Source organism: Aricia agestis, chromosome 10 (genome assembly GCF_905147365.1).
Source record: "Aricia agestis chromosome 10, ilAriAges1.1, whole genome shotgun sequence".
Classification (NCBI taxonomy): Eukaryota; Metazoa; Arthropoda; class Insecta; order Lepidoptera; family Lycaenidae; genus Aricia; species Aricia agestis.
This window is the reverse complement of record NC_056415.1, coordinates 4,574,037-4,598,449: the sequence shown is the minus strand read 5'-3', so window position 1 is coordinate 4,598,449 and position 24,413 is coordinate 4,574,037. Positions and strand designations below refer to the sequence as shown.

General features: G+C 36.1%; 2 protein-coding genes across 5 annotated transcripts in view; one reads left to right on the top strand and one right to left on the bottom strand.

The window, feature by feature from the left end:
• The window catches only part of LOC121730837 (dedicator of cytokinesis protein 4), a 57,985-nt gene that overhangs the window by 29,308 nt on the left and 4,264 nt on the right, over positions 1–24,413 (bottom strand). The gene's annotated exons all lie outside the window — the stretch shown is intronic.
• Positions 221–23,673, top strand: LOC121730838 (innexin inx3). 3 transcript variants are annotated; one of them, XM_042120020.1, is made up of 10 exons: positions 221–465; positions 6,708–6,891; positions 18,485–18,681; positions 18,998–19,120; positions 19,816–19,911; positions 20,056–20,166; positions 20,937–21,073; positions 21,347–21,494; positions 22,040–22,050; positions 22,148–23,673. In XM_042120020.1, the coding sequence occupies exons 2-10, from the start codon at positions 6,729–6,731 to the stop codon at positions 22,167–22,169; spliced, it is 1,008 nt and encodes a 335-aa protein (XP_041975954.1). In that variant the 5' UTR covers positions 221–465; positions 6,708–6,728; the 3' UTR covers positions 22,170–23,673. The 3 variants fall into 3 exon arrangements, with proteins under 3 accessions (XP_041975954.1, XP_041975952.1, XP_041975953.1); XM_042120018.1 differs by having other exon boundaries at positions 222–465; positions 22,040–23,673; XM_042120019.1 differs by having other exon boundaries at positions 265–284; positions 22,040–23,673.

The window sequence follows — 24,413 nt, the reverse complement described above, 5'->3', positions numbered from 1 at the left end:
GCTCGGCAAAAAAATTGGCATATGAAATCTCGTCGCGCGAAGAAATGTAGTCGATATCCGAGTCGAGACAAAACTCGTTCCCCGGGTGAATTCTAGAGATCGACTACTGTGCATTTTACTTGGACATGTACCCGTAGAGAGAGATAGACTAGACGGCCGGCGTGGACACGAAAGAGACGGAGGATGCGCATACGCTGCTGGAGTTCAGTTTATTGCGAGCGCAAGTCGACGCTCGGGCCGTGTGGTACCCTTTCCAGTTCGCGTCCCCTACTCGTGAGCAGCAGGTGTGTTGTGCGTCGCTCGTTCTGTAGTTCGTTTAAAAAAAATAGACGTCTCTACATCCAGATGTTATGATGTAAAATCGACGTAGAGCTACCGAAATTTAGGCTGTGCATTTTGTAAGTTATCGAAGCGGTAGACGTCGACGAATTCTCGGCGGGCGGAGTAACAGTTACTTTTGAAAAGGTAAGTTATGCCACAAAAGCTCGGTTGCATTAAGATACGCTTTGCGGCTATCGACAACGTAGGAATCCAGTTTGACGGCATATGAATATGTGCAGGAACAAAGCCTCGTGTCATATAGGCTTTTTTGTTCGATTCGCTTTCTCGTTTGGGCGGTCGGTTGAACGTCGCCCGTGTACTGACATAATTTAGAAAACGAGTAAGTACGGATGTGTTACAAGTTAACCCAGGTAGCAATAAGCCAACCCGTGTGGCCACCTTTACCTGGCTCGACTGTTGACCGAGTGCATCTCTTTGTTACTGAATATTCAAACGAGTTGTTAAACTTGCATTGGAACTTAAAATAATCGAAAAATGTTGTCAATACCTGGAGTTTTTTTGGTATCATTGTGTCACATTTTAAATTAAAATGTTTAAAATTGATTGTTAACTCAAAACATAATAATATGAGACCTACTTTTAACGCAGTATATAATGTTCATACAGAAAACTTTTTAAGGTTAATTGTAACATTTGACGTAAGAAATTAATAAAAAAACGACAAAAAATTCAAAATAACCCCGAAACCCCTATCATGATGCAATATCGGAACAATTTACAAAAACAAAGAAAATTAACAAGAAGTTTTTGAGAGGTGTGTAAAAAAATATTTGCCTAATACATCGTGAGAATTACCTAATGAAACAATTAATAAAATTGAATTGTTCCATTAATTTAATTGTTGAAACGTTAATTATAAACAGTCGATAACGAAAGACATTACAGACAGTTTTATAGATAGCTTATTGGCCAAATAACCTCTAGATGTGATGATAGCTTCGCTGTCACACTTATTTATGAAAGTAAATAAACCGTAAACCGACATTTGAACAGCATTTATTCCGTGCGGGTACGAGACACGAATTCTCGAAACATATTTAAATAACAAATATGCTGGACACGGTTCGGGAATATTGTTCCCATGTCGGCCACAACTAGTGCATATTATTCGGTACGACAACTGACTGTAAAATAGGTATTTAACAGAGCTATTAATTTTATTTTGGACACCGTTATTCCAATACTTATGGAACCAGTTCACTTCCAGAAACTAGATTAAAACTAGTCTATTTTCTTTATCTAAAAATCTTAGGAATAAGTTCTGACAAACCACCTGTATTCAATGCACATATGAAAATTATTTTAAGTTATCCATATTTCAATAAGCCCCATACGGTCACCGGTGACCGAGACACAATAGAAATTCTATTGTGTCTCGTTTTTCCACGATCGAGGGATGAATAATTTTTTACTTCAAGTTATAAGAACCACAAGGGAATTGTTGTCACGGCTTATGCTCACCACCTGCATGGTCGATCTCTGAACGAACGATAACCCCTATCTTATGTCATCCGTGCATAATGTTGGAGATATAAACGACCAGTAGCAACATTAGTGATTAAAAAACCATTGGATATAGGAAGCCCATACTTGTCAGACACAAATAAATTAAGAAATTAATTGAAGTTTTCATTTCAAAGTCACGTTTACAGCATACTTAATTTTAGTCAGTAATGCGAGAATATAATTATTATGATATCCATATAGAAGTTAAAACATGGATTAATATCAATAAACACATGTTACAAACAAACAGTTGAGCTACAGTTAAGTCTATTAAAATTTGTCAACACCCAAGTTAAAGTAGCTATAATATCAAAACGACATCAACTGTATTTTATTATTTTTATTATTTAATAAAATTCTGGACTCAGTCATGTCAACTATAAAAACTTACAACCTTTAAGCTCAGACCTAAATACCTTTGTCAAAACTTTGCAAAGGCTGATGAGTCACATTTAAAACATCTTATGATGCAACGAAAAGTTTACTTTCACGGCGAGGTACAGTTATGGTTTTATTAGCTCCAGCAGAGATATATTTATAATCAACGAGACGAAATACTGTCACGATTATCAAAGAACTTGTTGAGACATTGCATTTGTTTTAAAATACTTAACAAGTAACTGATCAAAATATTTGTAAATATGTACATATTTTGAATTCGTTATGGTCCTGAACATCTAAATTTTTATATGAAACGTTATTAATCTCTCTCCAATAATTTCAACAGTATTCTAAAAGGTAAACAATTACTTTTTGACTGTGTTAATAATTCTGATATCTGTGGTCTGTATATAATTAATACAAAACCACAATGTTTTTAATACAGCTTGTACATCCAAGGATATAACACATATTAAGTTACGATGTCGAGAACTTATATCTATGCAAAACTGTATATTACTCGGTGGTAAGGTAGGGTTAGTCTTAAAATCAAACGATTTTTTATCTGACATATTCGATTAATAATCACGTCATTCACTTACGCAACAAACTTTTACAAAAAAAACTTAACAAATCACTTGTAATTTGTAAACCTCTAAGTTCTAACCATTAATTTCGTTTTTTTTTAATGTTTATAAGCAAAATTCGTTTTTGGTTCGTGAATGGTAAAATTCTTTAGTAAACATTTCTTTTCTACAGATAAATACTTAAATGAATAATGAATATAGTAAGACATATTTCAACAATTTTACTACATTCTACACTAATATTATGACAAAAGCTAAAGTAACTTCCAAAATAATACATACGGGCATTAAAATATAACACTTCCTCTGGTAAGTATGAGTAAAGAAGTAAAAGCAGACGTCACAAAATAAAATTCATCACCAGTAAAATATTGTTGTCTGTTAGCAAATACTATCAATGCAAATAATCAAAAATTTCCAGAACCAAATTTATCAAGTACGTTTCCATACTATGATTCTGCGACAGACACAAGCGTCAAAGCATATTATGATGACCAAATATGGCTTATCTGTGTACACAATGATTATCTAGCTGACATATTTAAGGGCACTTCAAGTACAAAATTAACTACTATTAAATAAGTACCTAAAAATAGTTACACTTGATAAAAATTTGAAAAGTCATAAAACACCTTCCCAATTTTGGAAAAAATAATCTGTAGATTTACAGATTATTTTTCCAAAGATATTTTTTAGATAAAATAATTTTATACTACATTGATGGTAAGTTAAAATAATAAAAAAATACATTGTTTAATTTAAAACATTTTTATTCACACATGAGTAAAGTACTAATAAGGCGATAGATATTCCTCTAAAAATACAAACAAAATATTATATTACGAATTACAATCTCAGCAAATATCAAAGAATTACCCTGTAAAAGAATTACTCAGCATACGTACCCGCTGACAGTAAAATCATGATTATTGTAAATTCTATTATGATCTACTCATAATTACTATTGCATGCGTAGGTCACGTGTTTTATTTCTACAATCCAAACAATGTGGAGCGGCGCAGCAGTCAATGGAGTTAATTACAAGACGCCCGACTAACGGATAGTGTGATCATGTACATTTAACAAGACCATTCAACTTTCCAACAAACTTGTTATGATGTACGCAATCGAAGGCCTAATCGAAATCAAAGTTTAACCTTTGTTATGAATTGTTTGGAAAACAGAAAGTTCGATACATTGTTGTACTGTCGGATATCTAGGAAAGGTTACAATAGTCATAAAAAGTGTTCCCATGTCGTGCACTGGCATTTGAGGGAACGTTCTCACAGCGATGCTCATGGAGTCATGGCGTCCACCGGCCACCGCAATTAGAGACCATTGATAAGATCCGACGCGTGCCCGGCAGCTGTTCACACTCTCTGTTACTGTTTCTGGATTTTTATGTAACACGCATTCGGATCCTAAATTTTACTTTCGTTCCAACCGCGCGTGGCGTTAAGATTTCAGATTACATCTTCTAGCTTTTAAAATATTAACATTTTACTTATTTAAAATAATGTTTTCATCATAATTATTAGTTTCAACTTTTTAAAATTTACTTTTAATTAAATACGTGTACTTAATTCTAAATTCCAGACGAATTATTAGACCAAACATTTTAAAACTTTCGATATATTTTGAATGCATGCATTGCAGTAGGTATTTGCATTGAATGAATTGCAAATTGCTATAATATATTTTGTAATATTACACTTTCATATTTTGAAGGACATTTAAAATGCTCCAGTTATTGTTCATTATCACAGATGGCTTCAAATTTCGCTTTAAAAATCGTGTAAACCAGGTTTAACTTCAAAATTTAAACTAATATATTCAAAATTAAGGTCGTATAAGTAAGGTTAATGTTCTCTATAAATAATGAGCTCGTTGCCTGGGGGTTACTCGTATGTAACGTGAGGATTCACTAAATTATTACGTAAAATTTATTCATATTCAGATTCGGTAAATAAATTCCGCTGCCGTTTGGCTACTTGGAACATAAATCCGCATTTTAAACAACTGTTGGACAGCTTTTAAAAGATTTATGTGGTTTAGAAGTTTGAGAGATCATTGCCCTACTGAGGAAATAGTAGTAAAGATCGAATAACTTAAGCAGCGTTAGTCGTAAAATGAGCTATTACATTCGTAAACTAAACCACGCTTCCTCTACAACTACATTATTGAGAGCTTAAACGAGACAGATATGGATATAAAATGTTTATTAATTTCAAACAAATTGACGAACATTAGGATTAAAAGTGAAAATCTGAAGATGTTTTTACATTCAAATAGAATATTTCGATCAAGGTCCAAACGAAAATTTATTTGAATTTATTTATAAAGAGGTGGTATCGAATATATCGACAAGTCAAGAAACCAATGCATCAAACAGGAATGGTTGCTATGCAATCTGAGAAAACTGGTTCCTTGTTCAAATTCGCTACACCCCTTGAGACGTTTCTTGGAAATTATAAAACACACGTCCGAAGGACTAATTTAAAACAACAGTCTATTTAATGATTTGGTTTAAATATTTTAAACACAGCTATTGTGTCTACTTTTTATAATGAATTTACACTTCCTAGTTACTTGTTTAGTAAGTACCTAAATGCAAAAGTTTGTTACTGGTTCAAGCGTTGTTTTTTGTAACGCTAATGCTATGCAATTGAATACTGGAAAGTAGGTGGTATGTACAATACATGTGGGCCGGGTGTCTATGACTCTTGTTCGCTGTTTGGAAAGAACTTGAATGTTGGCACGATATTAGCTTTTATAAGGTCGAAGGCGTTTTTGACTCTAAGTTACATCGTGATACTTTCTCGTCAAAATATTATTTAACATAGAACGTGTGTACCTTCAACGTTTATCTATGGTACTAACGAATACGATGACGACGCATGTTTTTAGTTCACACGTCGTCTGCGATCCTAGTGGATAATGAGCCTTTAAAGACCGCTGCTTGCACCAAACTGCGGTCTTCCCCCCTCCCTCCCCTCTCGGTCGGCCCCGGTCGACGACCCGCGTCGCCGCATGTCCTGCACAAGCTCAACCATTCCCACCATAAGATTTACGTGATAAAGCTCAAACCGAATACGCGATCAGACTCTAAACGCTATTACGCCCATTAGTCACGGTAGGTGAGGCGAAATAGACCTCATTAAGTTCGGTAGTACCTCCGCGTTCGTAAACAATTAAATAATAAATTGCTATTGCCCGGTCCCCCGTTACTCTTAATTTATCTCGGCCACATGATAACGCGTAGGAACGATCAAGAAGTCGTCAAGGTTGGATCCATTTATGAAGAATGGTCTCTTATTCCTGCAATTTACGATACGAACATAGGAGGTATGCAAATGTTGGCCAGTAACAAAAAATTTGAATTTATTACGCGTGGGCGAGAGGCATTCGTGGTTTGGGGTCAATGAATGTGAAAATGACGTTCTAAGACACGTTAAATAAGCAGTCGATACGATCGATTCAGACGGTCGTCCGCCGACCGACTGAGAGCTTTTTCAATATTAGGTCATAATAATAATTATCGTTGATGTAATGCAGCAGTGGCGACATACAATCATAAAAGGAGAAGGCGCGATATTGCTCGATCGAAGTAATAAGTATTTATTACGCCACAGATACCGTATTTGGCATGTTACTTTTTAACACTTATTATGAGTAAAGTTAAACTAAATTAAGGAAAATATTAACAATAAAATAACGGAGATAATCCAGAATAATTGACAAAGGAATTCCAAATCGACCAATAAGAGAACTGTGCGCAAGCTAACGAGGCCTGCATTCCAGAGATTTTTTACCTGTCCCGCATTCAGCGGGTCGCATCGGATCGGATTGCGAAATGTAAAATCGATTCACCTTGACTTTTATTTCTTCCAGAGGTAGAAGAAAGGGACCAAGATGGCGATCTTCGGTATGGCCTCGGCGGTGGCGGGCTTCGTCAAAGTCCGCTACCTCATCGACAAGGCTGTCATCGACAACATGGCCTTCAGGATGCACTATAGGATAACATCGGCCATCATGTTCCTGTGTTGCATACTCGTCACCGCTAACAATCTCATTGGTAAGTCCTTTCTGCTTTTCTTCTACAAGTGTCATCTGTTTATTGATCTGTGAGATTATGGTTTTTATTTTAAATCTTCGATCTTGACAATGGGCCTGTTAAAATCAGCATGTTGGAAACAAAAGAATAAAGCGTCTGCCATCATAACACGACCCTGAATTAATTAGGCTTTTAAACAAAAAAGTTAATTCCGTGTTACTTTATAAACGTAGTACCGTACGTAGACTTTTAATTGAATGACTTCTTTAAATTTTTTGTTTACTTGTAAGATACGTTCATAACTATTGCCAAAAAAAATCATCGACCATTAAGACAGTATAAGTACAAGGATTCTAATTACCCATCCTGATAAAAAAAAAACAAATGCAAAAATTCGTGACTTCGCAAAAATCCGCTACTTGGAAAACCAAATTCATTTACCAAATAGGATATCCTTTAATTACGATAAGCAAACAAGCCATAGAAAGGAGGTACACTACAATGAAAGTTGATATTGACCAAAAAACTTGACCTATAAACCTAGTCATGAAAACAGTCGGTCTGGGTGATACGGTAAACTGAGTCATTTTCAGTTCATTGTTCCTCCTCTGACCGGGTAATGTAACAGTTATACGTCACCAGCCGATACGTCAAATATTAGCACAAGCAGTAAGCACCGAGTAAATACGTGACGCGATATCGATCATTGAGATCAATAAACGACGCGATATTCATAGATACATTTTAAATTTAGTGTAGTATATAGTGTGTAACCAAGCTAAGTGTTAATACTTTAGGGATTGTGATGTGTCACTTGTATTTAGGTCACCGTGAAAGTATCAGCAATCAGCATTGAAAGGGCATTTTTTTTTTGTGATTTGCCTGGGCAAGCGCCTCAGCGTCATGAATTTTCCAATACAAAAGTAATAAAAATACTACTTCAGTTGTACTTTTACAGTAAGTACACTCTACAAGTGCAAAATGCATACCCTAAAGTGATATCACTTAGTTTTGATACAGCTGTATCTATCGTAGTACTAGAACTTACAATAACACAAGCTATAATAACCATAAATCACTTCACATTTTAAAAGTAACTAGTAGAACAATTTCAGAATTAAAATCTGATTTCCCTTCCCGAATCTGGATATCATGATGTAATATATTGTGACATCTGGTACAAATTACAATCAACGATATGTTTATATTACACTAACCTAGTGAACTTATCGTATCGGACCCATTTATGTGTTCTATTTTCGTAATAGTACGTTTGTTCAGAAAAAAAAACTCGAAGGAACATGAGGGTCAAAAACAGAAGCCACATGGCCAGTATCGGATATGCTCGTGTGTTAGTTTCTAATTAGGCGTTAATAAATCAAATTGCCAATCTTACCGCCCAGGGCGAAATTTGGTAGCCTTGGTATTATGTTTCGTACGACACGCAGTGAAAGTATTGAATATATTTAGCAAGGCTGTAGGCTGTAAACAGCGTTAACCGATTTTCCTGGAAGAATGACTACCTCCTACAGTTATAACTTATAAGCAACTAGATGACGCTCGCAACTCCGTTGCGCCAAAACTCGTTTATCGCGGCGGAACCGTACATTTTTTCGGGATAAAAAGTATCCTATGTCCTTTCCTGGGACTCAAAGTATCTCCATGCCAAATTTCAGGAAAATCGGTCCAGCGGTTTGGGCGTGAAGAGGTAACAGACAGACAGACAGACAGACACACTTCCACATTTATAATATTAGTATGGATATGGAAGTATGGAAGTATGGATATTAGTATGGATGACTAAGTTTTTCGTTTCGCTTGTTCAACAATGACTTAACAAGATTGATAGCAGATTTAATTTTGTATTTTTGCTTCTATTGCCAGAGGGCTTGAAGCATTTGTGTACAAAAAATCTCTGTGGTTTACCTCCCACAGGCTACCATAAATTGTAAGACAGGTTTGGAAGTTATTTATTACTTGCTAAAGGAAAGTTTCAACAGATATCAGTAGCTCTCTCGTAATTCATTACGCGTCAACTTAAATGATAATTTTGCTACTGTAAGGTCCACTTGCTCAGGTTTAGGTTTAAGTTAACCCTGGTTTAAGCATTATCTCATTCGTCGTGAATGAAAGGGAAGACATTATATTTTGACAAAGGATAAGCAGTAAGCCAGTAACCCAGATCCGTGCAAGTCAGCTTTTGTTTGCGAATCAATCTGGCTCGGATTCTAAAATCACAGTGTTGCGAAGATAACATGGTGATGAATCAGAAGGATTGCCGTTTTGTTCCTTTTGGATTTTTGCCCACATATTATTTAAATGTCCGCTAAAAGCGTGAATCACAATACTGCGAATTCCAGTTACGATAGACGTTTTGTCGTTTGGAAAGCTGAAGATAAGTTAGTCATTATTTAATTATGATAATCATCGTGATAATGGTCTGGATGACATTTTGTTGCAGCCGCTAGAAAGTAGCTTTACGAATTTTTTGTTTTTCTTGTAACATATCAATTAGGTATCATATTAATTTGAATCAAATTTCATTGATGCAATTCAAATATAAACAACCCAATGAGTTTCTAAAATACTAGAGTAGCAATGTCTTACAAAAGATTCTCAGAAATGCGTAACCACTTTTTTGTTCAAAAGACAATGTCAAGTCATATATTCGTTATGTCATTATGTATGTGAGATATGCCTGCAGGCATCTTCGAAGTGGCAACGCGTTGCTACCGTAAACTTCCAATCTAGTTACGTTAGTAACATAGAATATCATTGAAACAACCAATTAAAAATTGTCTCTATAATCTATAAGCTTTACTTCCAATTAAAGCCAAAATTAACGAAATCAATATTTTCTGGATCATAAGATGATCCCTTCAAAGAAAGTTGCAGATGACAACAAGACACCCAGTTACCGAGCTATCGAATGTCGTCGGTATATAATTTCATAATATGATTCGTGAATATGGTTCTATTGACGCAGCATAAACTGCTTAGCAATAGCTCACATCTGCGAGCCAGGTGCAGCTAAACAAAACACAGCCGATAAAGATTATCGATAGCATAATTTAAAACCGTGAAGTCGTGACACAATTCCTTTTGTAATACTCAGACTCAGTCTTGTACTTAACTCCTTATGAGTCCTTTGGTTTGTGAACGTACTTATTTTTAATAACATGACTATGTTTTCGCAGTAATGTGTTAGGATAGAAGTGGAATTGTTATATTACTTCGTGCATTACACCAAAGAAATCAAATCCTCTGATGAAGCAAGTGTTCATAGAATAGAACAGTGGTTCTTAACCTTTTAGTAATGAGGGACCGTTTTACCAAATTTCTGTATTGCCGGGGACCACCCAGTTGGTTTATCAAAATTAAGAATTGTTTCATAAAGAAGACAAGCACAACTTTATAATTAGCACTCATTTATTTTTTATTTGGCAAAAATCTAAAAGTTGTTACGACTCGACTGATTATGTCACGTCACATATTATTAGGATGACTTCGCGGACCACTTGGAATGCCTTCAGGGACCACAGCGGTCCGCGGACCACCGCGGCACCGGTTAAGAACCTCTGGAATAGATTATATTATCTACTTTTAATTTGGACATCGCAGTTTCATCGTCCACGGCTGGTGTAGGTTTCAAACTCAGGGTGACAAGTCAGGAAGTAGCCTAGGTTTACGAAAGAATAATTTTTCGGATTTTCTCGACTATCTGTTTAAAGCGACAATACCACACTACAACGGATCATGTATAATCGTGAATTCCTCTCTAATCTGGTAAATCCGTTTATGCAATATTTTTACAACTCGTTCTGAGTCTAGACGAGACGACATAGCTTTCTCTAAACCGGTACCGTCTAGATCATATTTTATATTATTATTTGTCGGTTACTAGTTTCTTTCACAACTGGAATTTTATATACGTTTTTGAGAAATGGCAAATAACTCTGAACCCAGTAGGATGCTACTTTACGTAAACTTTTTACAACTTTATCTGTAACATTATGTTATGTTAGTTTAAAAATGATTAGCGTTGCAAAGGATAGCTAATATGCGTTTCCTGTTTATGAAATGGAATTATGTAGATATGGATTGCACAAATAAAAAATAACTGCAACTGCAACAAACTTAAAATTAACATAGAGAACTCTTTTAAACGTACATGACTAAATGTCAGAGTTTTGCAGTATTGTACGTTACGTGCCCAACGATTGTGTAAGAGCGGTTAAAAAACGATTATTAATTAGGCATTGTTTTGTCAAACTTTTATTTTCATCAGCTATTTTATCGAGGACAAATGAAATTGTCTATTCAGTGAATATACATTTTGTGGAAACTCTAAAAAAATAATTTACAAGTCATTGGAACCTACACTAAAAGGTGCCTTACCTAGTAATCCACTTTATTGCTTATTAATAGTCGTAACTCTTATTCTAAAAATAGAATCAATATTTAAAGTAGATATATAACTAATAGATCGAGAGAAGTGGAAAACCTTGGGGGAGGCCTTTGCCCAGCATGGGCTCTTAAAAAACTTAGACAAGCGTTATTTTGTCACACAGCGCTACACCAGTAACATCCCTTTTGTATGATAAGTATTAGGAGGTAGTGTTGATGGTGATGATGATGATGATGGCGATATTGATAATCATGATGATGAATAAGCGACTCACATCTGCTGCTAAGAACGGCGACAGGTGTTCGCTTGAACTTTAGTACCGCAGTTCGCCCTGACACACAAACTAACCACATAAGGTAAACACGTGATCACTGCTCGAGAGTGATGATGATGAACATAAGTGGATATTAACGTCATTAGCCATTGTTAAAGGTTGTTCAATTGACTTCGATCAACGGTCAGTAGATTGGAATCTATGAACAGTCTTTATAAGAAAACTTAATATTGCAATCTTTACTTGTCTTTACTTATATTATAAAGTTGTTTGTGTGTTTGAACGCGCTGCGGGGCTAAAATGGTCACATTTGGCGATTCCTCTCAATCAATTCAGCAAATAAATTGTCAAAACTGTCAAACTGACAAATGTCAAATCAGTACAAAAATACAAAAATGAATTGCAAGCAGAGTTGCATTTTGCGATTTTAGAAAAATAAATCATAGTATGATTCATATCATGATTCTTCAAAGCGACCATTTTAGCCCCTCTGATCTCCCGAACTACTTTGCAAAATATAGAGCAGAGCACAGAGAAGGACATAGGCTACTATTTTGGGGTAAAGTGTGCGGTTCCGGCACTTGGCAGAGTCCCTGAACGCGGGCGAAGCCGCGCGAAACGCCTAGTCTAAAATGTTACTTTTAACAGGACTACATCATTGTTTGAATTCCACAAAAATGATTTTTGTAATTTTCCTTATTGTATTGAGTATTGAGTAGGCAGTAGCTAAGCAAAACAGAGTAGGTATGCCTTTAGTTATTTTTATTTAAAGGCATAAACTGCCTATGTCCTTTCAAAATTTCATAATAAAGTATCATAAACTACCCTAACCAGGTCACTCCACACGTGTCGACCCTTCTGTCAACGACGTTTATTTCCATCACAAATATAACCTGAATTCATGTATTAGACCCACATTATCCTCCACGTGTGAATCAAAACGTAAATATTTAGTATTTGTCCAACGTGATTGTTGAAGATCTAGGGTTGCCATTTCGCTGAAAAGTTGTCATAGAAAATGCTAATACATAATATAAACCCAAAGTTACTAAATAAATGTTACAATTTTCGTAAAAACTACTAACCGAACTATGATGAAATATTGTATGGCAGTAACTTGAGTTGTCGTTATTACTATACTACTTTCAAGAGTGTGCTTTCAAGAGATACCAAGTATTAAGACTTAAGTGGTATAGATTTTATTATATTTTTCTAGACTTTTCATTCTGTTAACTTCTTCAGCTTTACTAGTTTTTTAACTTAAGGTTAGAGTAAATTCTTTTCGATTTGACTAGGGTTGTCCAAACTGTGTTTTTTAGGTATTTTCCAATATATTTGTTGCGTCCAAAATATTATTAGTACTCGTAATTACAACAAATCGTATTTGTAAAATGTAAACCAACCAAATAGCCTACGATGACAAAAGTTTTACGCAGTTGTTGAAATGTCGATAAGCTTTGCAATTCAACAAAATTATTATTGAAACTAAACTATGAATCATATTGGACGTACCCAATACTCATGTCATTGTAAACAAACGCAAATTGGCACAAAATAGAACAAAACGTCGAATAGAGCCATAAAAACAATTGAAAAAAGCTCATAAGGCCACAATCAAGGTTAGGTTTATCCGAATTTAATCGATTTACGTTCAGCAATCGAATTGAGCGATTAAACGACTTCCAATGAAATCGAGTCTCAGACCTCAGTGCGTGTTCGACGAAACATTACGAATTTTCATATTTATGGTAAGTATTTCATAAATGCATAAAATATAATGATGTAAGGAGTTTTGTATCCAAAAATAAGATGTATAGTAATTTTAAGTAGGTTCCTATAAGAACATTTCTTACAATTGCATTGACATCATAGTCCGGGTTCCCTAGGACAATTACTTTCAAAAAATATAATTATTAACCTATCAATATACAAAAAATCTGCTGGTTAGGGTTCCGTTTTAGGTTTCCGTAGTCAACCAAGTTATGTTGATACAGTCCGCTGTCCGCCTGCAGGCTGGTCGGCAGGCTGCCTGACAGTCCCCTGACGATTTTGTAGATTTTGATCGACGGTCAATCGTCGATCAAAATCTACAAAATCGTCAGGGGAACTGTGAGTCTGTGGTCTTTTCCGATTAACTGCCAGGCGGTAGCCTGCCGGCGAACTGTTAATGTGTGGGGCCCTTTAAAGCTGTCATCACTCCATTCTGCATGAAGTGTGTAATAGAAGCTTTATGACTCTAACGATGCTAAATGCTAGCTAATTACTAATTAGAGCGTACGCCTTCAATTGATGTCTATGTAGTATGTCTCGTAATGCGAAACCTGTAGACAAGGCGCCATAATTGAGGTGAAAATGTTAATTGATATATTACTTCTTAAGTTCTTAGGTTGGGTTGCACCAGAGGCGTGGTTAAAGTTATGGTTATAGTTAAGGCTAAACCGGAGAAATTGACAGATGACAGCTAGTCCAACAAGGTTATAAATGAACGTGGGCGGGGGTGCTGCTGGTAAAGGAGAACTGTCAAAAATGGCGTATTTGTATGATGACAGCGTTACTTCCTTTTTTCGCCACGTGCATTTAAAATCTTGTTGAGCTCTAAGGTTATGATTAAATATGGAGTCTTGATGGCGTCCATTTTTAACTTTAACCAAAGATTTGACATTTTGCATTGTAGTTAAAGTTACAGTTATAGTTAAAGTTAGTTGGTGCAACCCAACCTTAGTACCTTACAATATCTCACAGATTATTATTAATAAGTAGTAGTAATAGTAATCCACAATTTCGTCTTGTATGTCACGCAGTCGGCAGTACTGACTATACCTATATATTCCGCAGCAATAACTGTCCTCTGTCCAAGTATAGATTTCACCTTTCATCATACCAAAATTATATTATGCCTTCCAAGTTTTTAGCGGTTAAGCTTCAAAGACAGACAAACAGACAGACAACAAAATCAAAATCCTAACCTAACTCAAGTTCCTAACAGCGGAAGCTAATTATATAGGTTACCAACAGTTAATTATTTAACCATCATGTTATAATTAAATATTAAAAATTATAATATTATACAAACATAAATAATATAAATTATAGCAATGGAGCTCGCCTTAGAAGTATTCTATCCGGTAATTAAATCACTTGAAGTAATAAAAATAACAATAATATTATGCAATTTATATTGACTTATAATTGAAATCAAGATAATAGGTAAGTCTTGTTACATAAGAATTCATATGATAATATAATATTAGACATGAGCAATTTTATTAATTCGTATTGTATCACTAATTACGAAGGTTAACCTCCACTATACTATATAAGTAGATAATGATTAATGGATCATGTACATCTGCTGTTATCAGGCGAGCTATTTGGTCGTTTGCAATAAATTCCTTGACAGAAATGTACGTAACGGATTTTCCAATTAATAAAGTGCATCAAATCTCGAATAATCTTCAAACTATCTGCAAATCGAAATCATTTCTCGCATTTTTGAAGCATCAGATACCTACAAAGTTGGTGATGTACCGGAACCCCGATTCTTGCGTACTGCTTCATCATGTATTATGTAACAAATTACCGACATCCTGATGATAACCTCTAAACGTTTTGTGACGTAGCAGTTATCGCTAGTTAATCAATTAATCGATGTTTTTCGTACATTTTTAATTCTAGATGGACTAATCAACTCGCAAAACCTGTCTAATATTTTTCTATGTCGTTAGTTAAACTCCAGCAGAGCGGACTTCTTAATAAACGAAGAATACGTTAGGACTGCCGACTGATCCATGTTACTGTCTTTGTCTTACGTGTTACAGAAGCCATTTGACAGTGTCATGAATCAGTTAGGGTCTATACAGACGGACCGCATTTCAACTGCAATCCAACCGCAAATTGCAGTTCAAGTGCAGTTTGAATGCAGTTGATAACGGTTTGCAGTTCTGTTGCAGTCGTGTCAACTGCATTCAAACTGCACTTGAACTGCAATTTGCGGTTGGATTGCAGTTCGTCTGTATAGACCCTTAGACCTGTTTTATTATTGTTTGGTGATAAGGCAGCATATTGTCTAAGAAAGACTCTCTGGACCCTCCAGCTCTCGTTCTATTCTTACATTAGTCTAATTTGAAATTTCTTCGTTTTCCTAACTTTGTTGCTACTTTCGATGAGACGAAAGCGACGCTCCATCTACACACTGTTATTCGACTTCAAAGAGTTCTCTTGACCCCAATATCTTAATTTCTATCAGTCCATAAGAGTACCACTGAACAGTGAGCGTGCGAGATGGCATTAGGTCGAATATCACGCATCTGCTCAGACACACCCAATACCCATCCTCAATGAGGCCTAATAGTTTGATTGTCATAGCAAGTGTATTGTAAAATCCTCATCAATATGACGTACAGTCTTGTATCTCATTTTCGACCTTATTATTATAGAATTAAAGTTAAATAATGACGCGATGCCACATTGTCGACTGCACAAAATACTGAATGAACGAATATAATACGCTGAAGGAAGTGTAACAAAAGCCATTACGAGACTTTACGGACTATAACAGGGACGGTGTCAGGTTATTAGAATAGTTACAGAGACACGTGTTTAGTTGTAAAATTATTATTAATCAGTACTGTATAGTTTAAACTGGACATTATAAGCAAAGTGTAAAGTAGGCCGAAAAAACGCGGCCAAAGTTCGGCATGATTCGGCATCCTTTAAATAACTCCATCAACCCAACCCTCTAAACATTTTGAAAATAATTTTGGGCGTGTTGTTGGGAAATTTCCCGTTACGAATCTATCTGCTGGCGTAGCATGGTCACCATAGAAACGGTTTCTTTCTACGGAAGAATTGACAAAGTGACAGTTAGACAAGACAAAGTGACAGACAATGTAAATCCGCCATTTTGTCAATAAAATCTGTCAGTATGTCGATTCTTTCCCATGTCTACTGTTGTTATGCTAGCCCTGCAGTTGCACTCTGCACGTAAGTATCATCCTCCCATCCTATGCACTTGTATCACGATCCTGATATGACACGTGCATATCCCTCGGTAGGATCAAGGTTAGTCACGGCCGACAGGTGGGGGCAGATGCTGCATTAGTGTCATCCGCGATTCAATGTCGAGGACGTGAGAAAATTGATATACAGTATCTATATCAGATATACAGTGTGTTCAACAAGAGCGTAGCCGACATTTTACATCGAAAACCATAACCAACATTGAAAAAAAACACTTAATCACGTTCAGTGACTCTTTGTCTAAAATGCTTAGCACAAAACTAAGCAGTCTGTGTGCATGCGCCGAGTTGACGACATGTTTCCCGCCATGAGTACCGCCGTCGCGTCACGATATGAAGCGGTGTTTCTTTGTTTGCACCCAAAAGGTCCAAAAATGTCGCATTCTCAAGCTGCCAAATACATGCAGAAGTCAAGAGCATTCGTGAGCAAGTGAGTGAAACGATATTCTGAAACCCGGAGCGTTGATGACCTGCCAAAAAGAGGGAAAATGGAAAAGACGACCCCTGCCGAAGACAAGCGCATTGTCCAAATGTTTAAAAAAAATCCTCGGCTATCTCTACGTTCAGCTCAAGAAAAACTGTAAGAACTTGGGCTTGATGTGTCTCTCAACACCATAAGAAATCTACTGGCGGAATCGGAAGTGAAATACAGGAGCACTATAAAAAATCCCTTCTCTCCGAGAATCACATTAAAAAAAGAATGGCGTGGGCGCAGGAAAATCTTGACCGCGACTGGGACCACGTAGTCTTTTCAGATGAAGCTTCTTTTTGGGCATCGAATATAACATCTCGTGCTTGGTCAACCTCCAGCAACAAATTATTGGTACGCACTGTGAAACACCCAGCAAAGGTGCATGTTCGGGGGTGCCTGTCAAAACAAGGTTTTGGAAGTTTGTATGTATTTACGGGCAAACTGGATGCAGCAAAAATGAAAAAAATTTTTGAAAAAGCTTTATTACCATCTGCCAAAAGGTTGTATAAAAACCCAAACGTAAAATGGATTTTACAGAAGGACAATGATCCCAAACATCGAAGCCGTGTCTGCACCGCCTAGAAGACTGAGCACGGTATTGATGTTTTAGACTGGCCATCACAGTCACCAGACTCAAACCCGATAGAAAATGTTTGGGCGCTTATGAAGTTAAAGCTACGGAGGAGTAATACAAAAACTGTCGCACAGCTAAGTCGCAATATAAAAGCGATATGGAGATCATTGTCCTGTGACTACGCTGAAGATTTAATTAAAAGTATGACTCGGAGATGTCAGTCCATAATATATAATAGAGGGGACTGGACCGCTTATTAGTGACAAAGCATTTTAAAGCAATAAATAAACAATTATATAAAATAAATTTTGATTCATTTAATTAACTTCTAACATAAATTTTGCCGGTTACGCTCTTGTTGAACATAGTGTATTAGCGCTGATTTGCATCGATACAGTAGCGAGTGCCAGTAATCTGTTCTGGATCGTACTGATCCATATTCAGTTTTGTATGAAAATGTTTAAATCCAAAATCCATAGTCTGGCACCTGGTACTTGTATCAATGTAAATCGGCACTTTTATAAAATCCGTAAGCTTTTCAGTTTTCATGGTGAAATAATCTACCGTATTATGTCATCACTTACATTTTCCTTCCTTTAAATCTTTGAAAGAACTTTTCATGCTGAAATAATCTACCGTATTATGTCTTCACTTACATTTTCCTTTCTTTAAAATATCTTTGCAAGACTTACATTTTCCTTCCTTTAAATCTTTGCAAGACGACACATTTTAAACCGCATAACAGGTTACCTACCAAACGCCAGATTCCTAAAAATTAAAAAGTTCTGGCACCGCCCACGTCCATACTTAGTCATCTTCCGTTACCTACATCATTCCAATATTAATCACCATAATTGTTCGCTTCCAGGTGACCCAATATCCTGCATCAGCGATGGAGCCATTCCCGGACACATCCTGAACACATACTGCTGGATCACGTACACGTTTACCCTTCCCTACAGCGGGTCCAGCAAATACGCGCATCCAGGTCTAGGAAATGACTACGAGGAAGAGAAACGCCACCATTCCTACTACCAATGGGTGCCGTTTATGCTGTTCTTCCAGGTAAGTTTTCTATTACCTTGGTTATGAAGGAGGGTTGCCCTCCTTCATAACTCCTCCTTGATAATGTATTTAGTGGATAAACTTTGAGGGGATAAACTACATAACCTTGCGATATAGCGCACTTACCACGTAAGGCAACATTTCCTTGCTGTTTATAGAGTATTCTTTAGATATCTTGAAAATTTTTGAGCAAGTTGAATTATTTGTATGAAACTCTATATGAGTTTCATACAAATAATCCATTAATAATTATTGATATTTTCTTATTACTTGGCGTCTGATAGTTGAAAGTTAAGCGACACGTTATGTATTTCAGGGAGTACTCTTCTACGTGCCCCATTGGATCTGGAAGAACTGGGAAGAGGGGAAAGTACGCATGATCTCCGACGGTATGCGCGGTGTGATGGCTAACATGGCAGATGACAAATCCAACCGCCAGGTAAAATATTTACTCCTGTAAAAGGGGCATTCCCTATTCTTAAGGAAACCTCAAAAGAACTGTACGCACATATTAAAATGGAAAAGGATTAAAAGGAAAAACCCAGTTCCTGACGAAAGATCTTCAAGCATTTCGTCCTTATCTTGAGCAATGTTATTATTGCTTGCGGCGACAAAAATGCGAGTAATTTCAATACGGCCTCTGTGTCGTCTAGTCCCGTCAATTGTCACAATTAAGATAAGACCTCGTCACTAATAAGAGACGTCCTTTGTGTATCTCGTAAGGAGAAGCCAAAGACATTTGTAATTTAATCGGGAACAAATTATTATAAAGAATTTTAATAAGCCAATAAGGAACGGCGAAAATTAGGCCACATGTTTTTTTTACCTATGTAGATGATTAATGCCCTTTTTCTATCCATTTGGGGCTCTTTGAAGATCCAATAAGGCTGCGTTTCCACCAGAGATGTGTTGCGAGGAATGTGTTTTTAAGATCCAATAGCATCGCCGCGCTGAGCCATGTCATGGCAAGCTCACGTCAATGAAGCGTTCCTATTGGTTCTCAAAAACATATTCCTCGCAACACATCTCTGGTGGAAACAAAGCCTTAGTCACCAACATACTTTGGGATGACTTACTTTCTGATATAGAGAAGCAGTTTTACGTATTAACTAATGTGATCTGTTCTCTTTTCAGAGTCGCCTAGTCCAGTACCTATTGGACACGCTGCATATGCACAACACCTACTCCTTTGGCTACTTCTTCTGTGAAGTCCTAAACTTCGTTAATGTCGTAAGTAAAACTTTTGTAAAGCCAAGCTATCGTTAGTTAGCTCATTCATAAGAATAGATCATTATCCCTATTGCTAAACATTTTTGTGATACGTTGACCACATTTATTCTGAACAGTGCAACAATAAATTGTTTTAATTTTCAGGTTGGCAACATTTTCTTCCTAGACACTTTCTTGGGTGGTGCGTTTTTGAGTTATGGTACTGACGTGGTCAAGTTTTCCAACATGAACCAGGAGCAACGAACGGATCCTATGGTAAGACCCAAGATATTGATTACTAACTTAAGACGTAAGGAAAAGCCAGGGATTTCTAACCCCATAAAATCAAACCAATTTGTGGTTTACTGTATTGTTACGACGTAATGAAACAGTGTGCTAGATTTATCTTATGATGACCACACATTAACGATGGATTTAACTTGTGTGAGTTGGTTTCTTAAGTGCCTGATAGACGTACGAACTTAAAGTACGCGGGTTTTAAGTTCGCGAACATACGGTACTCGGTTCGCGTCGGCGACACACGAGAATCACTCACACTGGATTACCATGCCCCCAGGCTCGCGGCTCGCGGCCCGCGGCTCGCAGCTCTTTGCTGACACACAGGCGATTATGATCGTCGAGCCATAAGTCCGCGTACTTACTCGCACGTCTGTCACCCCTTTGATTGACCCGCCTATGCTTACGTGACATTTGTTGAGGAAAAATAATTTGACCATATTCCGACAACATAACCACAAGGCACAATTACCTATAGTAATTATTATATCCCACAACCTGTACATTTTGTGGTACACTTTACGGAAAGACTATCACGCCTATTGATTTGCTTTAACATAGACATTTTTATTTATAATATGTACCTAGCTCATCAGTCAGACAAGATGTGAGGACGCGAGCCCTCACAAAGCTCGGCTTTTAGCTAGTTGTTTTTTGTTGAGGGAATGAACGTTATTGAAGCATTACTGATTTTATTTCCCAACTATAACTTTGTACAAAACCCAAAGAAAATAACCGCATGTTTTCAGATCGAAGTGTTTCCCCGAATGACGAAGTGTACATTCCACAAGTTCGGTCCTTCGGGATCCATTCAGAAGCACGACGCGCTGTGCGTTTTGGCGCTCAACATTCTGAACGAAAAGATCTTCATTTTCCTGTGGTTCTGGTATGTATAAGCTGTGAACTATAGTCTGGTTGCATGTATTTCGTATACCCTTTGCTGATTGTTTATATTATGAGAAAGGTTCCTAGTATCATGTTCCTATAATATGTGTGTGAAAGACAGAGAAAAGAAGCGATGCATTTATCAATGCATCGAGCATAGCATTAAAATTCAAAATATTTCAAGTCATATTTCAAGAAACCACCTAACTGTGATTAGTGGGTGCGTTTTAACCACACCTACAGGTGAGCCTATCTAACAAAGCAATATTTTTAGGTTCATCATCCTATCGGTGGTATCTGGTTTGGCCTTGGTGTACTCCGCAGCTGTGATCCTGCTGCCCAGCACTCGAGAGGCCATTCTCAAGCGCCGGTTCCGCTTCGGGACTCCCAACGGCGTGGAGGCATTGGTTAGGAAGACTCAGGTGAGTTATGGTAGAGCGAGATGGAATGAAACTAAGATAGTTTCAGAGGATAAGGGCCTGTTTCTGATAAGTGCCGGATAAGCTATCCACAGCTTAACTTGACGGATAAAGTATTGAGTATCTGTCAGATAAGTTGTCTACAGCCTATCCGGCACATATCAGGAAGTGGTGAAACTGGCCCTAAGTCTTGTTTTCTCAAGAGTTAAGACCTACAACTAAGCTCTAAACCTTAAGAATTTCATCTTATCCCACTATCACTATTAAAATAGTCACCTGCAACAGCCTGCAACGATGCCCGTGTTAAGTAGTAACAGTCGCGATGACTGGCAATACTTGATATTACATCCGTTATCGCACCGTTTTGAATGACTGAGACCGATATATTTTTTAGTATGAAACATTTATTCTGTCTTTGTCACAACTCATAAGTTCATAACGTAACGCATATATTATGTTGCGATATATGATACCGTCGTGGCCCTTTGTACCTTTAACTTATTTAAAAAAAAAAACAATGCAACCTAACGTTAAAAATCTATTTTCAGGTTGGTGATTTCCTTTTACTCCATCTATTGGGCCAGAATATGTCTCTGCGTGTGTTCGGCGAAGTGTTGGACGAACTATCGCGTCGAATCCACATGGAATCCAACGCACCTTCTGCTCCATCTACACTAGAAATGGCACCAATCTACCCCGACATCAAATACTCGAAAGAGACGGAAACATAAAAAGAGTATATCCGACTTTATAATACTTTGACATCTGAGGTTTACTTATAGAGCAACCGCGATTAGTGCTATCTCTTTATTGGTGAGTGAAAGAGCAAAACAGAAGCACCGTAAGAATTGACAAACTTTGCTCTATAGGTTATAGCTCGGTAAAAAGACTATGTTATATTTTGAGAAAACGATACATCTGCCAATCAAGTTTTTTCAAAATATAATATATTTGTATCTTTTCGATACACCTCGTATACTGCATGTTATTTTTTATTTTCCTTTAAGTTCAATAGCATAGAAAATAATAAAATTCATGTTCATGACATTCCTTTACCGTAGACTATTTTTGCCATTTTATACAATACAACGACTAGTTTTTGTACGATTTATTTTATTGCTAACATACAATTTAGACAATTATTGTTATATTCCATACTAATTTGGTTGAAGACTGTTAAATTGTGTCGTTTTAATGGAATGGCCAAAGTATTGAGATGTATGCGTGTTGGGCACAAGTTGGTTATCAAAATATTTTATGACATTTTTGTAAAAAATGTAGATTTTTTACAAGATACATATCAGGTGACAAAATTAGTGTAATATTTTAAAATATTTTTGTAAAATAATATAATAACAAATAAGTTTGCAGTACAAAAACTTGTACTATTAAGACAATACAGTTATGTATGACACTTATTCGCTTGCCTTTAAGCTTATGTTAGATTTAAGCAGGAATCGTGCCTTCAATTATAGAAGGATTATTTTAATTTAACCATAGATTTTAGCATAAATTTATGCGTCAAGTTCCTATGAAATAATTGAAAGTTTTAATGAGAAGTGTAACTCGAGAAACAATCTTGAGAGTTCAATAATATTGGATTAAATATTTTGTAAAACATGTTTTACAGAAAGTTACAAAATATTTAGACATAAGATAAAAATGTAATTTAATTTAAAATAATACTTCTGTAAAGTGCTGGCCGGTTCCTAGGTGCAACAAGGGCCTATTCGAGTCCACTCAATTGTGCCATCAGATGTTTAGCGAATATGTGACGAAATGCATTTGTTTAAAATTAAATCTTCCTATTCTTTTAGGTTAATGTTTTAGCTGTAGTTATAAGTAGTAGTAAATTGACTTCCAAGAATCTCGGAAATAGATTAGTTACATAAATATTAGTGTAAGTCCGGAATGATTTTAATGTATGTTTAAAGCGCAAATGCAGTTTATTATGAGATCGTGAGTCATATTTTATATATTGATTTTTGCTTTTATTTTTCCTACGTGTATATGCAATTAAGTATACGTAAGAATGTATTGTTATCATAATAAATTTTCGATTGTCAACCGCAAGTATAAAAAGACATAGTTCTAGTATTTTTATCATTCCTATATTTTCATAATAACATCAAGACTGTTCATGTGACAATACTGAAAATTTGAATTTTTAAGTGATATTGAATAAAAGAATATTAATGTAAAAATATATGAATATACAGCGGTTTTTTATTTTAACGACATTATTTAAACCTTCCCGAGCAACTTCTACTATAAACTCATCGCTTATCCCAAAATGTCCTGGGTAGCTAAGGGGGGTATTACATTATCATTTATATATGATCATTTCTATGGTCATATATAGGATCCAATATATATGATCATTTGATCATATCTGCATATTACATTATCATATTTCATTGATCCTATTTTACGTCATATTATGTGGTTTCAATAGCCAATGGAGAGCGCTAACGCTGACAGGTATTGACGTCAGGGTTACTAGATCTCAGAGAATTCGATTTGTCAAACGACATCGTAATTTTTAATATGGCTTGTTTTTTGTTATTTCAGCAAGATAATCCAAGTATATAATTAGAAAAATAATTACATTACATTATTTGAAACACATTAACGAACAAGAAATTAACAACTCTTTTTTATATTAAATAACTGGCAACACCTATTTCTATGACCGTATTGGATCCAATCTCTCAGCAAATGTCAAAAATCTATGATCAAGGAAAAAATGAATCATATGTCTATATTACATTATCCAATATCATTGACTCAATGATCTCGTATTCAATATATTATATGATAATCTAATATCCCCCTTAGGCAGATGTTTTGGGAAACTAGCGTAGGAAAGGCTGAAGAGTGCTAAATAAACAAATCACACCATTATTTTTTTTGTTGGAATCT

Bases quoted from the DNA above. Each gene is read 5' to 3' on its own strand.
- LOC121730838 (XM_042120018.1), top strand. From the start codon at position 6,729: ATGGCGATCTTCGGTATGGCCTCGGCGGTGGCGGGCTTCGTCAAAGTC. The intron at 18,682-18,997 runs GTAAGTTTTCTA...TATGTATTTCAG, and splicing joins CGTTTATGCTGTTCTTCCAG to GGAGTACTCTTCTACGTGCC. The intron at 20,167-20,936 runs GTAAGACCCAAG...GCATGTTTTCAG, and splicing joins AGCAACGAACGGATCCTATG to ATCGAAGTGTTTCCCCGAAT.